This window comes from Urocitellus parryii, chromosome 14, assembly GCF_045843805.1.
Source record: "Urocitellus parryii isolate mUroPar1 chromosome 14, mUroPar1.hap1, whole genome shotgun sequence".
Taxonomy (NCBI): domain Eukaryota; kingdom Metazoa; phylum Chordata; class Mammalia; order Rodentia; family Sciuridae; genus Urocitellus; species Urocitellus parryii.
Genome location: NC_135544.1, coordinates 21947193 through 21964200, shown reverse-complemented (window position 1 = coordinate 21964200; position 17008 = coordinate 21947193). Strand labels below are relative to the sequence as shown.

General features: G+C 32.2%; 1 protein-coding gene across 1 annotated transcript in view; it reads right to left on the bottom strand.

The window, feature by feature from the left end:
• Positions 1-17008, bottom strand: part of Tusc3 (tumor suppressor candidate 3) — a 212793-nt gene that overhangs the window by 141113 nt on the left and 54672 nt on the right. The window contains exon 2 of the mRNA XM_077792602.1: positions 9713-9882. Coding sequence (XP_077648728.1) covers positions 9713-9882 — 170 coding nt within the window. The remainder of the gene's footprint in view (positions 1-9712; positions 9883-17008) is intronic.

Here is a 17008-nt window from a genome sequence, read left to right as displayed (position 1 = left end):
ACCGAGTCGGGGCTGAGGCAGGAAGGAGGATTGCAAATTCAAGGCTAATCTCAGCAACATAGCAAGACCTTGTCTAAAAATAAAACATAAAAAGGGCTGTGGCTCAGTGGTTAAGTGTTCCTCGATTCAATCCTCAGTGCCAAAACAAAAATAAAAAAAAATTACAGTTGACCTGGCCACAGAAGTCTTTCAGTTTTATATACAATAGCAGCAGCTATACCTTGGGGGAACCCCAACTCTGCCACTTAAAACAAAGCCCAGTGGGGCCTAATTCAGAGGTTCCCCAAAATGTGTACTCCTGGTTTACTAATGACTCTAATTTGAAATACACTAGCATTTGAAGGGCTACTAAGGCTGTTCAGATTTAGAAATACTTATGCAATATCCAAAGTGATATAGCTGTTCTGTATAGTGGGCAGAACTCCAAACAGATCTCAGTCCTAACCAAGGCTGACTTTGAAAAACTATTCTACTTTATTATTAACTAATGCAAATTGAAAGGGTAAAGTTTCTAAGCTGGAAAGCTTGAATATAAAAGATTAGGTATTATTAAGTTCCTCTGTTACACCCAGATTCCTGAGATAGTTAAGACAACACCCTACTGGCCATTTAGCCTAGGGCCCTGTGCAGTTCGTCACAGGGCCTGGACCAATCAGTTTGAATGTGTAACCCGCTTACGAATGACCAATCAACCCCCGCCCAATCTGTTCCCACCAATGAATGTGCCAATCACGTTTCAGAGTTGTTGTTCAATTTCCCGTGCCTCATGATGATTTGTTCTGATGTATGCAAAGACTCCCGCCCTCCCCAAAAAGTGTACTTAAGCTCTGCTTGACCTTTGCTCTGGGCTCTGAGCTGCGCTCCCTTCTTGAGTGGGCACAGAGTCCCAGCGCGCTGGAATGGATCCCCAATAAATCCCCTTTTGCCAATTGCATGGAGTAAGTCTCTTGTGTATGGTCTCTCCCTCCGACGCTCCGCCGGACCCCTCTTACAAAATGACCTATGCATATAATCTTCTGCCTCTCCTTGAAAACATCTCTGTTTCTGGAAAAACATTGCACCTGCCCAATGATCACTAATGAATCACTACCAAAGATGCTCAGAGTAAGAACCAGTTATTTGATAAGACCAAGTGCTATGAAGCTGCTGATTGAACCTACAATGCCCCGATTACCACCACTGCCAGCTGGCTCCACTATCCTAACTTCAAACAGAAGTTACAATGCTTCCTAGATGTGTTTACTTTGTGAAGAAAGAGGCCATAATGGTAACATCATTGTACCTAACCACTTCTAGCAATTGCATGATACTGGGCCTTTGACGTTCTTCTGGGGATACCATGGTAGCCTGACCACAATGACACTACCCCACCAGTAATGAGCATACCTAGCACATAACTTACTTTCTTTAAATAATGCTTCCTAACCAAGAGGAATCACAACTCCTTGAGAAAAGGTATTGATCATAGTTTCATTGTAAAGAAAGTATAAATTACTTAGATTTTCTTGTACAAAAATGCCATGATACAGATGTTGATGCCCACTGGCCAAATTTAGGACAATTTGAACATAAGAAGAATAATCATAGTAATGGATTGGTGAACAAAGAAGAATCCTTGAATTGGGATACTCAAAAGAGAAGCTGAGATACAAAAAGCTCTCCTTTACAGGTGCATGGCAACTAATTAACATAGAAGGAATGACAACTTAACAATCCCCATTTCACAAATATCAAATTCAAGCAAGAATTATTGATGGATGTTACAATCACTAATTTAAAAAAATCTACTAGGAAACAGGATATTCACATGATAACTAAGAACTGCCCCTCCCAGCCAACCAGCCTCTCCCAAATATTTATAACAAGGAAAAATACACTTACACAACAAAGAGATCTGGTGACCATCACATAATTCAAGTGATCAATCTCAACACTGGTATCTGAACAACCTAAATTATATGCCTCCTGACATGAAAGAATATGAAATATACCAGTGACTCCCATAGTACTTTTTCCCCAAAATAAATACCTGAAACTAATGTTGAGAAAACAATCAGACAAATCTAAGAGCTTGGAACACTTAATGTCTAAATAAATATTTTTAAAGAAGCATTCAATGTCATTAAAGCAAAAACACATCTTTTTAAATGCACAAAATGTTGATGATTAAAAGAAACTAAAGAAGCACAGCAACCAAAGGTAATAGATAAGCCTTTATAAGGTCCCAAACTGGAGGAAGGATGCTATAAAAGATATTTGGAGACAAATCCAAATTTTAAATAGGGGTATACAACAAATTACACCACTGAATTAATGATAATTTGCTTAAAGTTGTAACAGTATTCTGATTGTGTAAGAATGGCTACAGTTCTTAAAATGTATTACTAAAAATTCTTTAGGGCAATATTCCATGATGTCTACAACTCATGGGTAACTTTGCTGATATTTGACATAGGTATGAAGAGAACAAAATCAAAAGTGGTAGAATGTTAATAATTAGTAAACCTTGATTGATAAAGAATAAAATAAAATGTCTACTATATATTACTCTTTCAATTTTCTGTAGGTTTGAAATTACAGAGGTAGGTAGAAAGATTAAAGTTAAACTTTAAATTGAAAAACAGAAAATAATTCAGGAATGCTACAATATCAGGGAAGTTCCCTGAAAACAGCCAAAGAGGATGATACAATCTAAAAAAAGAAATACCTAAGAAGAACATTAATACAAAACAAATTATATGCCTTTAATATAAAAAATAGAGATTCAGCAATAACCTTAGCTTCATTATATAAAGTATTATATATTACATGTTTCACTGAAGCCTGAAACAATTCTCATGTATCAAACAGGGGGGAAAAAATGAGAATGACACAGGTATTTTCTAGTCTTTGAAAAAGAAGTGAAAAAGCTTACTCAGGTAGCCAAGTAAATGAGAAAAAATGTAATGATCATTATTCCTTTTCTAAGGATTAAGCAAGCAATAAGGAATGTTTCCACTTATAAAATAATGTACTAATATGTGCTTCAAGTAACAGAAAGGATAATTTTATCCATACATGATTTTTACCTTATCTGTTAATTTTAGAATCTAATACTATAAGAGATGTGACCTCACTGTAATGAAACCAAAGGTTAATGAACTCTTTTCCACATGGTTTTTTTTAGTTACAGTCAATGTCTTAGTCCCATTTAAGAGATACTTCCTTGAACAAAAGCTTTCATGAATCTTAGGAGTTTAAGAAATGCTGGCTGATGGAGCCCTGATCTAAGACTGATAAGTGGAGAACAGAGACCAAGATATAAATTATGGTTCACAGATGATGATGAATATATATGTATGTAAGGAAAGTATTAATATCTAATAGCCTTAGAATCACAACTCCCAATACTGACAAGTGTAAGCTTGTGACTTCACATAAATTACATAACCCCTCAATTATAATGTTTTCATCTATAAAATGGATCTATCTTTCAGAGTAACAAGTTACGTGAGAGAGAGATTCTGTGTGTGTAGGTTTCTGACTTAACGTAAGTCCCCCAAAAGTTTACAAATAGAAAAAACTTTATTCAACTGGGTGAGGAGTGTTATCCAGTTAACATCTAATATGTCAATGTAATACATTCTTCACAATTCTTTTAAAATATCTTTGTAATTTACTATTTTTTTTCATTTATTTGGAGTCTGAAAATATAATAATTTCTAGAATTCATCACCAAAATTTTGGTTTTGCATGTTCTTTGCTTGATTCTACAAACAGCTTTTGATTTTCCCTCATCTGAATTTTTTTCTTAATTAATATTAATATTCTTAAAAGAGCCTATCTGTAAGAAACTCTGGAGGAGATGAGTTACTTAATGGGAAAATAATTTAATTTAAAAGATTTAGCAATTATTGGGAATATTCCCTACAGTATAATTTGATAAAGGAAGTTTGGAGTTAACACTTAAGGGAGGTGAGAATTGTACTGAGTAGTCATAATTAACAACTTTATTTGGCCAAGGAGTTTGATTTTAGCACTGAGAGAGGTGAGAATTGAATTCTGAAATTTGTGAATAAACTGACTGTGTGAAGGAAGAGCAGAATGATTTGCTAAAAGAACTTAAACGGAAGGCAAGGCATTCACCAGCCTTTCAACAAAGAAAAGCAACTGCAGAATCTTAAGTGTAATTTGAGAACAGAAGCAAATTTCTCAAAGAAAAGAAAAAATCAGAAAAGTCTCACAAAGGAAAGCATATATTTTGAAATTATAGCTTTTCAAACACTCTATATAATTATAAAAGATTACAACAGTATTATAGAAATAGTCCAAACTCCACTGACACAGAAGGACCCAGAAAAACTTAGTTCATGTGGTGGGAGGAAGATGGTTGTTGGAAAGATGGTTGTTTAATAATTAAAAATTATTAATGTTTAATTAATAATTCAGACACATAATTTAAATAATTTTCTTGAAGAATTTTTCCTAAAGCTCCTTTTTAGTTTTTCATCTCAGATGTTACCTCAAGGTCTCTTTGGATCACTCTGCCCAGTATCATATGGGTCCCACCTAGAACTCAAGACCATTGCTCAATAATGATTACTTAATATTCTCCTTTATAATTTATATCACCCTATAAAATAAATTTATTAGCTTAATCTAACATACTCCAAAGCCATACTCTAGATAGCTCAATTTTATTCTTCTCCATTTCTGATATCATCATAGTAATTTCAACATACAAATTTAAAATGTAGACATTACCAAAATCTCATAGTAACTCATGCTTCTCTATACCATCATCATATTTAGCAATTTCTCATTTATTACATAAACCATTTATATGAACTTTCTAATTTTCAACCCTACTTTACTACTACAGAAAACCTCTTCACTACCCTGTTGAAAATCTAACTTAATTGTAACACAACTAGTTGCTCTATTTTTTCCAGCTTCCTTTTAACCCCAATACAACTTTGAAACTAGAATCACAATTTCCAATATATACTGATCATTTTCCTAATTTACTTCACACCATAAAGCAAACATAATGATTTCCAAGCAGAGTGGTTCTTGCTCCTAAATTGCTCAGTACAGATGAAGAAAACAATTTAATTTTGCAGATTTGTCATTAAGAAGTTATGTATTCTAGTTTCAATAAAGATTTTCAATGTTACATTGAATCCCATTACATAAGCTTTTCCATTCCCATTGCTTGTCAATGAAATAAAATAAATAAAAGCTATGAGTCATGAACCTGCTTCTTTCCCATTCTCCATAATGCTACATACACTAGGTTTGTCAAGATTATACGTTTTAGAATAATAATTCCTTGGCCTACCCCCATATAATCAGAAAGCATGGGTATGGGGCCCATAAATCTGCTGCATGCTTTTTATCTGCCTCTAAATCTTCACCTGTGCTTTCTTTGCTAATAACCCAGCTCCTTCCTTGATCCATTAATTAAATTTTTTTAATAATATCTTTTTCTCTTCTAATTCTAAAACATTTAACATTTAAATGTATATTACTATAAAGGCTATAGTAAATGGAAATAAAATAAAGGTTTTATAAGCTAGCTATTATTAAAAAATTCAGGGTCTATATTGAAAAACAAATTTAGCAACAGAATAATCTAGTAAAATAATACCCAAAACATGTACAATTTAACACTATGTTATGAACTATGTTTTCACAATACATACAATTATATGTCACTGTGAAATAAGTATTTGAATAATAAAATCTTTCTAGATTACAGTAACGAAAATATAATCAAATATTTCTTCATAATAGTACTAACAACAGGAAAAAATATATTTATTTTTTAAACCTTGGTTAAATTTATTTTTTCCACATTAACATTTAATTTTGGAAGCAAATAAATGATTTTTTTCAAAATACATACACAGACACACAAACACCTTTTTTTTTAATGAAAACTAAACTGTTATAATAAAATACCTATTACAATGGTATTTTTGTCTGAGTAGGAACCTTACAGCATCCCTAAGGCATATAAGCCCTATCTATATGTGCTAGTCCAATTCTAACAACAGTGCTATATATCCATTTAGGCACTGTTCCTCAAATTTGATACTTAGTATCATCTGAAGTTCTGTTTTTCAAAATATTTTTCTTCACTATCTTATCTACTGACTTCTAGTCATGCTATAATATACATTATTAGCTTGTTATAATGTCCTTCTTGAAAATTTCAGAACACTGAAATTTCCCTTCTGCAAGTTAGTTTGTGTAAAACTGACTATTTTCAATTACCAGTTACTAATAACTTTAGTCTCCACTGGAGTTCAAAATGACTTAAAAGCCCCCAAATGATTTAAAGGTCTACAGTAAACATACAGTGTAGAGAGTCGTGGCACAACATAAAAACGAGTTTGTTCCTGAAGAAGAAAAATTTAAAAAGTGTTTGTTCCTAAAAAGAAAAAGTGTTCAGACAAGAAGAAAGGCAACCTACACTGTCCTTAAACATTAATAAGAAGGAATATGTAGTTCAAAAGCTTTTTAAAAATATATATTTGGGCCCAAATGATTTCTCTGGAGGATTCTATCAAGCAATCGAAGAAAATAACACTAATTTCACATAATATCTTCCAAAAAGTAAAGAGAAGGGAACATTCCTCAGTTCACTTTATGAGGTCAGAATTATCCTGATACCAAAACTAAATAACAACATAAAAAAGTGAAAATTACAGATCCATCTTTATTCTAACCTAAGATACAAAAGTCTTCAACAAAATACTAGCAAACAGAATCTAGCAATGCATAAAAGAATAATATTCCACAAACTTCTGTATAAAAAACTGGTTCAACATTTGAAAGTCAATCAACATAATCTACTACCCCAACAATGCTAATGAACAAAGTTATATTAACTGACATCAAAAAGAATGATAAGAAAATAAAACATCAATTTTTGATAAAAATTCTCAGCAAAATAGGTATAAAGAAGAATTTACTTGATAAAGACCATCCAGAAAAAAAATGTCTGTAGCTAGTAACTTAATGATAAAAGACTAAATGCTTCCTCCCAAAGATTGCATCAAAACTTAAAATAAAAAACTATAAGGCTTTTAGGAAAAAACATACCAGAAAATATCTGGTACCTAGGATAAGGCAAAGACTTCTGCAATTTGGTAACTAAAGCAAGAATATAATCTGATAAACTGAACTTCATCAAAATTAATACTACAAAAACAAAAACAAAAAACAAATAAAACCTTGTGCTGAAAATAAAAACAGGAGTAACAGCATGGGGGAAAATATTTGAAAACCACATTTCTGACAAAGGAATAGTAACTAAATATATAAAGAACTCAAACTCAGCAGACAAAGATAGGGGTAGGAATACAAATAGAAATAGACAAAACACATGAACAGATATTTCAACAAAGAGGATTCACAAATGACAAATAAGCACACAAAAACATGTTCAACAAGATTAATAAACATAGGAAAAGACTCAACACTATTAGCTATGAAGTGAATTTTCATAGTGGTTTTATAGTTTGTGTATTTTTTACCCAAAATGCTTAGGACATAGTATCCAAAGTTGCTTTGGTAGTGTACTGGGTTTCAGGTTTTGAAATTTTTGCATGAACATATATTGAGATATATAGGGACAGGACTAAAGCCTAACTATGAAACTCATTTACATTTCATGTAAACCTTATATACATAGTCTGAAGCCCAAAAGTGCAAAAAACCCAAATGTCCTTCAACAGATGGATAGTTAAATGAACTAAAGAATATTCACACCATTAACTACTACTGAATACTTAAATGAACCAATGTTGATAAATGCCACAATTTGGAGAGATTTTGAGGTAATTATACAAGTAAAAAAGTTAAACCCAAAAGGTCAAACAATATATGATTCCATTTTCATAACATTCTTGAAATAAAATTAAAGAAATGGAAAATGGATGATTGTTAGGCTGAAATTCAAAGGAGAGAATGGAACAGGAGGAAGTGCATTTGTCTATAAGCAGTCAGAGAAATGCAAATCAAAACCACCCTAAGATACCATCTCACTCCAGTAAGACTGGCAGCCATTATGAAGTCAAACAACAACAAGTGCTGGCGAGGGTGTGAGAAAAAGGGTACTCTTGTACATTGCTGGTGGGACTGCAAACTGATGCGGCCAATTTGGAAAGCAGTATGGAGATTCCTGGGAAAGCTGGGAATGGAACCACCATTCGACCCAGCTATTGCCCTTCTCGGACTATTCCCTGAAGACCTTAAAAGAGCGTACTACAGGGATACTGCCACATCAATATTCATAGCAGCACAATTCACAATTGCTAGACTGTGGAACCAACCCAGAAGCCCTTCAATAGATGAATGGATAAAAAAAATGTGGCATTTATACACCATGGAGTATTATGCAGCACTAAAAAATAACAAAATCATGGAATTTGCAGGTAAATGGATGGCACTAGAGCAGATTATGCTTACTGAAGCTAGCCAATCCCTAAAATACAAATACCAAATGTCTTCTTTGATATAATGAGAGCAACTAAGAACAGAGCAGGGAGGAAGAGCAGGAAGAAAAGATCAACATTAAACAGATACATTAGGTGGGAGGGAAAGGGAGTGAAAAGGGAAATTGCATGGTAATGGAGGGAGGCCCTCATTGTTATAAAAAACTACATAAAAGAGGTTGTGAGGGGAATGGGAAAATAAACAAGGAGAGAAATGAATTACAGTAGATGGGGTAGAGAGAGAAGATGGGAGGGGAGGGGAGGGGGGATAGTAGAGGATAAGAAAGGTAGCAGAATACACAGTTATTAATAGGGCATTATGTAAAAATGTGGATGTGTAACAGATGTGATTCTGCAATCTGTATTTGGGGTAAAATTGGGAGTTCATAACCCACTTGAATCTAATGTATGAAATATGGTATGTCAAGAGCTTTGTAATGTTTTGAACAACCAATAAAAAAAATAATATAAAAAGATAACATAAAATAAAATCATAAAAGTTATTAAGACTTAAAAAAAGAGCAAGAAAGTTATTCTTATGATGTTATAAGTGTTCTATACTTGACTTATCAATGCTAATACCTGCTTGTGATGGTACACCACAGATTTATAAGAAGCTATCATTGGAGAAAACTAGAAAAGATATATAGAATATCTCTGTATTATTTCTTACTAGTACATGTGATCCTACAATTATCTCAAAATAAGTTTAATTCAAAAAGTATTTGTTGCATATATATCATATTTATACTTGCCCAAAATTTTCTTCAGTGTATACATACTGAAAAAGTATTTCATTAATTTCAATTTATATATTTCTACAGTCTAGGGAAAAAATGCTGATCACCAGAGAAATCAAAAAGTAAATGGATTTCCCTCAGGAAAAAAAAAAAAAGAGTATTCTCTATAAAATTGTTAAAATAGAGTATATTTAAGGGAGCTACTTCATTGACCACAGATATAATGAGGCAATCTACAAGACAACATGCAGGAATTAACGATAACGTATCAATTTTAGTGACTGTATACATAACTATGCAATAAATATTTTATATGCCCATAATAAAGAAATATTAGCCTATCAAAGTCATTTTCTAGAATATACTAGAATGCACACTGCTACATTTCACAATGATGAACAATTCTTTAATTCTCTTATACATATTACTAATAAAATACAATTCTAAACCTGAGTTAGTAGTTTTAAGAATTTTAAATATGTAAATTACCTGCAAACAGAACACTGCCGCTGAGGCTGTAGAGCAGTGAACATAACAATCATAGAATAGTTTCGAGGTGGTGCCTTTATAAATTTTCGGAATTTATCACCATTCATTCGGAAGATTGAACGCCTAGAACTCCATTCCATCAGCTGTTCTACTTTTTCAGCCAAAAGATTCTGTAATTAAACACAGGAATTTAAATTTACACAGGGTTACAATTCTTCAGTTTAGAATATAAACAGATTACACTGAGAATATCTTTTATCATAAATTACTTTCTGTTCAGAGTCCTTCTCTTAGTGAATATACTGTTAACTGACCAGATTGCATAAAATATTTCATTTTACTTTTCCTAATGACTTCAAAAGACTATTTTAAAAAGATACTAAAAGTAAAACAATTCAATTTCTGCTTCCATAAAGATGCCATAGATATACATTTTCCTAATTCCCTACTAAACAGAGCTAAAAATCCTGTTAATTATGTATAAAACAAACATAAGAAGATTGTGAAAGGTAGAGAGAAGGCAGCTTGGCCTGAAGAATGAGGAGTTCCTTAGGTTCTTTTGGTCTCATATTTCCCAGACCAGATGTTAGAGAAGTCAACAATAGTAAAATGTGGATGGATACAGACCAAAACACACACACACACACACACACACACACACACACAAAAAAAAAAAAATCCTCACGTAAAGCTTGCTCTGCTCTCTCTACCCAAAGACAAGGAAAAGAGCAGCCTAGGAAGATAAAAATAATAACTCCTGTAATCCAGCCAAACAACACAAAAAAATAAATTAATAACAATTGTGGTCTCTTTACCACCCTCACTAGCAAAGTCTAAAAGGGAAGCCTCCATTTGACTATAAATTTCTCTTCAAAATATTTGCATACAATTGCATAGGAAAAATCTCAATAAACACAAAGCTAAAACTGCACAAAATACAGTACTGATTATATATGGTCAAAAACAAGAAAAATTAATCTACTGTGATAAAAGTCAGAATACTGAATAACATGGTCCTGGCAGAGAGGCTGGGAGTAATATAATTCTGTAGGTTGGGGTACTAATCACATCCTGTTCAGATGGAGTCAAAGGGAGGAGGAGGTAGCACTCTAGCTTCTATAGAGAAGGCTCTTGTCTTTTGATCATTCATTTTACCTGAAAAAGTCTAAGAAAGAATTCTACAGTATTGTATCTGTATAAGAAAAATTCTCTGCCCTTGCAAAACCATGCAAATACTAGTGATCAGGCTTAAATTGCACTGTTTAAGCATGCTCTACTACAGAATTCAGGAAAAAATACAATCTCTTTCTCTTCCCCTCTCAGTGAGGATGGTTCCCTCATGAATCATTTAGAAATTGGGCATGAATATAAGGAAAGAAAAGAAAAGACAGACATCTTAGTGCTATGTACCCACCCAAGCAAAGGAAAAAGACAAATCAAAAGGAATAGGAGGGCAAAGAGGAGGAAAAATAATCTGGCCAAAGAGCAGAGTACTCAAATTAGTAATTTTGTAGAAATGGAACATTCAGATAAGCATACAATGGAATACTAACTGCATGAAAAAGAAAAATTATGGCTAATTACTAGGGTGATTATTAAGTTTTTAAAATGACATAGTTTTTTAAAAGCAAGAAGAGAAATTGATCCTAAAGTCAAAACAAACTAATTACTTAGATTTAGTTATATTTAACTGTCAAAGAGTGTTAATTCTGCCTGTGAACATACTATATTTTCAAAGTAAAATAATCCTCTTAATAAAGTAAAATAAAGATTATTTTAGAAGACATTGTTCTTTCTCATTAATATACCCCAAAATGAGAACTACATAAAAGAATTTTTACTAACTGTTCTTAGTTTTATATCTGAGGAAAAATTCAAGGGTAATTTCCATATTAAGGATAATTTACAGAAAACAGGTATATATTTAATAGGATTTGCTATTAAAAATATAAGTATTATATCACTGTTCTTTACTATAATTCAGCAAGCCAATATCATTAGGTAACTTCATATTTTAGTTTTTTTTTTTTTTTTTTTTTTGGTACCAGGGAGTAAACCCTGGAGCACTTAACTACTGAGCCCCATCCCCAGCCCAAATTTCATATTTTAAATATATAGGAATTGTGACCACTGATGCAAAGACAGACGCTCCAGACTAGAAATTGAGCAGGGTCATCCATTAATAGAGGCAGAGGGAACTGATGTTAAGAAATAATCTAGTTCCTAAACTATTTTAGTATAGTTTTCTCATTAAACATACTCACACACACATCACTCTGAACTCCCATAATAATCTAACACACTTACACCATTCCGAATTCCTACAATAATCTACACATACCACTCTGAATTCCTACAATAATATGTTTAAAAAATACATAATTTCACCAATATGTGTCTATCAAAACATAAAATAACTATACTGGCTCAAAGATTTTACTCACAAGTTATCAAAGAAGCCAACCACAATTTCTTGGGGGCTAGAAGAAACAATATCCTGAATTAGAGCTATCTCTTATGGCACAATACTCAACATGAGCTTCATGTTGTCAATTACATTCCAAGGGATGGTATGAAGCAGCCTGGGTGAAAGATGCAACAGTAATGATTTTATGTCCTAGCGGAAGAACTTAATAATTAGGAAACCCAAATCCTTTAAAAGGACTGCTAGTAAACATGCCAGACCACCTTGAAGGAAAAAATTATCTCCATTTTCCTGGGCAGGAAGCAAATCCACCCTCTAGCTAAGAAAGACATTATCTCCATCTATCAAGGGTTTGTAAAACAATAGTCCAACAAAAAACATGTAAATGCTTGTACTCAAGAGAATCTGCAGAAACAGGAGAGATCCATGAAGAATTGTCTCCCAACAGTATTGAAGAGGATTTCTTTAGAACACATAATTTGAAAACATAACCTTAAAAAAAAAACTAAGTCAAACACTAAGTATAGGTTGTTCTGCTATGTATGCTTAATAATAATATGGAAATATACACAAAATTTTTCAAAAACAACTAAGTGGTAGAGGTAAGTAAATAATTTTGCCTTTCATAATTGGCTTCTAAGACAACACTGTATTTGTTTAAGAAAAGATTGCAAGCACTGTGCTCTAACTTTAGGGTACGTAATCATGTTTAATATCAAAAATCTGTGTAAAATGTAACTTTTACACAATTATGTCTTGAAAATAAAAGAATGTCTTGAAAAGAATTATGTCTTGAAAAGAAGTCCAATTATATTGTTTTCCTATTACAGATAATCTAGAAAATATATATTTTTTTTTAAATGTCCATCTGGGCTGGGGATGTGGCTCAAGCAGGAAAGTGCTCGCCTGGCATTCGCAGGGCACTGGGTTCAATCCTCAGCACCACATCGAAATAAACATGTTGTGTCCACCAAAAACTGAAAAATAAATATCAAAAAAATTCTCTCTCTGAAAAAAAAGGTCCATCATCATGCACTGTCCAACAGATCCAATATTAACATTTTGAATACTCAGTGCTGCCAAAAAACATTATTAGTGTGAGATTCCAATGCTATCTGTAATGTATTAATATATTACAATGCCCCTTATTCATTCCCATTTTTTTCTTTCTTGCGTACATGCATGTATACACCTCAATCTTAATAAGTGAAAATGGTATCTCAATGTTTTAATTAGCAGTATTTTCTGGCAAAACTGAACATTTTCCAAATTTCTTCATGTAGTCTCCATTATCCCATGTCTTTTATCATTAATTACTTACAAATATAATTAAAATCAACTTGTTCAAGAGAAATGATAAAAATACATGAAAACCTTTCCAGATTAACCAGAAAGAAAACAATAACAGGATAAATTTTTTTCTCTTCTAAATCTTCTTCTTTTTGCTTATAGGTGAAACAAGGAAAAACACAGAGTAAAATACATGAGAAAACTGTGTGTGTGTGTGTGTGTGTGTGTGTGTATAATGTTTATACATATAAGCAATGTTTATAAATATAAAAATATATATGGCAAATTATAACTACAATGAGATATCAATATATACCTATTAGAATAGCCAGGAAAAATAGTCAAAATAAATAAATAGATTTAAAATACATATAATTATATGATTTGAATTATTTCTGTTTAAAAAGAAAATTTCAGTTCTTTAAAACATAAAAAAAAAAAATCTATGTTCTAGCACCACAATGAATATCAAATAATTGTACATTAGGAAGTAAAATCTCATTCCAAATCTCTCTTATTATTCTCGTTGCCTATCCAAACAAGTTTTTCTCTTAATCTCACTATATATACACCAGATGAGAATATCACAGAAATTCACACAAAAATTTCCTGTGAATTTTAAGTATCTTCCAAAACATAGCATCTCTGGAAATGAAGTATTCTGTCTCATGAACTTGGAGGTATAACCATGACTATGCAATTGTTCAAACTCAGAAGTATACAAGACGAAAATAAATTTTATTGTACATAGGATCTTTTTAAAAAAAAAAAAAAGATTAACCAGAACTGGAGTGGGGTTTACCAAGATGAAATATAAGCATTCACAAATGATTCTGACTGTATTGTACAGAGGCTGGTATTGTAGCTCAGTGACAGAGCACTTGCCTATCCTCAGCACAACTTAAAAAAATAAATAAAATAAAGGTATTGTGTCCATCCACAACTAAAAAAATAATAATTAATTAAAAGAACTATACACAAAAACATACTTAAAGCTATTTTGTTCCTTGCAGGGGTATGGATTTACATATCTATTATTCCATGAGTACAGAGTTGAACAAATAAGTAAATGCCAGATAAGGAGTGCCAGATTCATCACTATCAGAAAAGAATTTACAAATAAAGAAGGTGAAGATAAATCCTGCATTTTGGATAGGTGTTGGAAGAATCTATATCAATTGTGGCTTTTAAAATAGAAATATGAACATCTATATTTTACAAACAAATACAGAAATAAGTATCAACTTGCATGGGTAAACAAATTTGTATACATCTATTTCCTAGCTCATTTTGCTGACAGAGCTGAGGAGCACTGGCACACGGACAGCACACCTAACATTAAGACCTTGGTTTCTAAACACCATTCTTCATTAAAAGGAACCAAGTGGATTAGACAAAATGGAATAAAGGGAATGGAGGGGGAAAGGAATAGGAAAGCCAGTGGAATGAATCTGACATAAGTTTCATATATATATATGAGTGCACCACAGTAAATCTCCACATCATGTACAACCACAAGACTGGGATCCTAATTAGAATGAAAGATGTACTCCATATTTGTATAAATATGTCAAGATATACTCTACTGTCATTTATAACTAAAAAGAGCAAATTTTTAAAAAGGAATTTGGGTTTTCTCTGAAGACATGGTTGATTAAAAGGCTGAAGCAGAGAAAATTGACAGAAGATTAGAATTTATGGTAGTTTCTTATGATAACAGAAACTAAATAAGTGTTCAAAAAAGGCAAGTCAAAGGGCCTAAAAACCAGCATTAAAAAATCCCATTAAGGTAATCTTCCTCCCTTGGTCTCCCTCCCAACCCCATTTTGAGTCACCCCCTTTATATCAGAGAAGACATCTGGCATTTCTTTTTTTGGGGACTGGCTAACTTCACTTAGCATAATCTTCTCTAAAGCTATCCATTTCCTTGAAAATGCCATGATCTTATTCTTTTTTATTGCTGAGTAATATTCCATTGTGTATAAATGACATATTTTTTTATCCATTCATCCACTGAAGGACATCTAGGTTGGCTCCAGAGTTTAGCTATTGTGAATTGTGCTGCTATAAACATTGATGTGGCTGTGTCCCTACAGTATGCTGTTTTTAGGTCCTTGGGTATAGTCCAAGAAGAGGAATAAGGTGTATTAAGAATTGTAATGCAATAATAATAATAATAATAATAATAATAATAATAGAACTCATGTATAATGGTATAATTTGGAGTGAACATACTTTACATACAGAGTTACGAAAAAATGGTGTTGTGAATGAATAATTATGATTGTAATGCATTCCACTATTGTCATGTATGTAAGAAATAAATAAATAAACAAACAAACAAATAAATTAAAAGAAAGAAAGTCCTCAGACAGGGCGAAAAATCCCAATAACTAAAGCAGGAAAATTTTGAGAACAAGAGAAATGACAAAAAGCATTAAATTCTAAACCATAGAATAAAATAAGTATCCACAAGTCTAACCTACATTGCTAAATAACTACATGAGTACAAAACTGGGAATAAGGTATAACTCTTACAAAAGAATTACAAACAGTCAATGTAGAAGCAACAAAGAAAGCAGAATATCATAACTCCACAATAATACCTACCAAAAGATTTTAAGTTTAGGTAAAATTTTGAGGAGAAAATGAATACTTACATAGTTCCCAACTATTTTCCCCAAGATGTTCATTAATAATGAAGTTTTAAGTAGTACTGTAATGGTGGAGAAACGCAGTAAACACTACCTTATCCAAATAATCAGTCTTAACAATACCAGTAGTAAGACCTATCAACTTCATGCACTCTCCACATGATCTACTAGTAAGAACAGATTACCTGGGTAGAGTTCTTTCCCAAAATGTATAACTTCAATCTAATCACAAGAAAATATTAAAGAAACCCAAAAGCAGTGACATTATATAAAATAACTGATGAATCTTCTTTGAAGGAGCCAAATTCCTGGAAAAGGAGAAAGTAAACACTGAAGAACTGTCATAGATTAGAGAAGACTAAGATTACATGGCAACTATTGCAATGTGGTACCCTCGCTTGGGTCCTTGAACAGGAGAATTATATTAGTGGAAAACTAGTAAAACTGAAATGTGGACTAAATGTTAGTTAATAATGAACTAATGTTGATTCTTATTTTTTTTACTTTATTTTCTCCAAAAATTTTATTGATGCATTATATTTTATACAATGGTGAGATTTACTGTTACATATTAGTACATATACACAATACTTATTTTTAACTACTATGCATATTGTTAAGCTTGGGAAAAGTTTAATAAAAGGCAGCTAGGTGCTCTGTAACACTTTTCTGAGTCTAAAATTATTTCATAATGTAAAAAGAAGGCATGCAATATAAAACCACATTATTTGCATAAACTTTAATATGCAAAAACTTGACTACTGGTTTTTCTGTGTTGGGATGAAAACTTCTGTGCTACAAATTCAGATTGAATATTATAGTTTAGTGTTGCTTTAAAATAGAAAATTTTAAAACTATAGAATTACTTTGAAGTTTCCCAAATAGTATGAAGATTAGAAAAAAAAGAAATCCATCAGGCAAAATTCT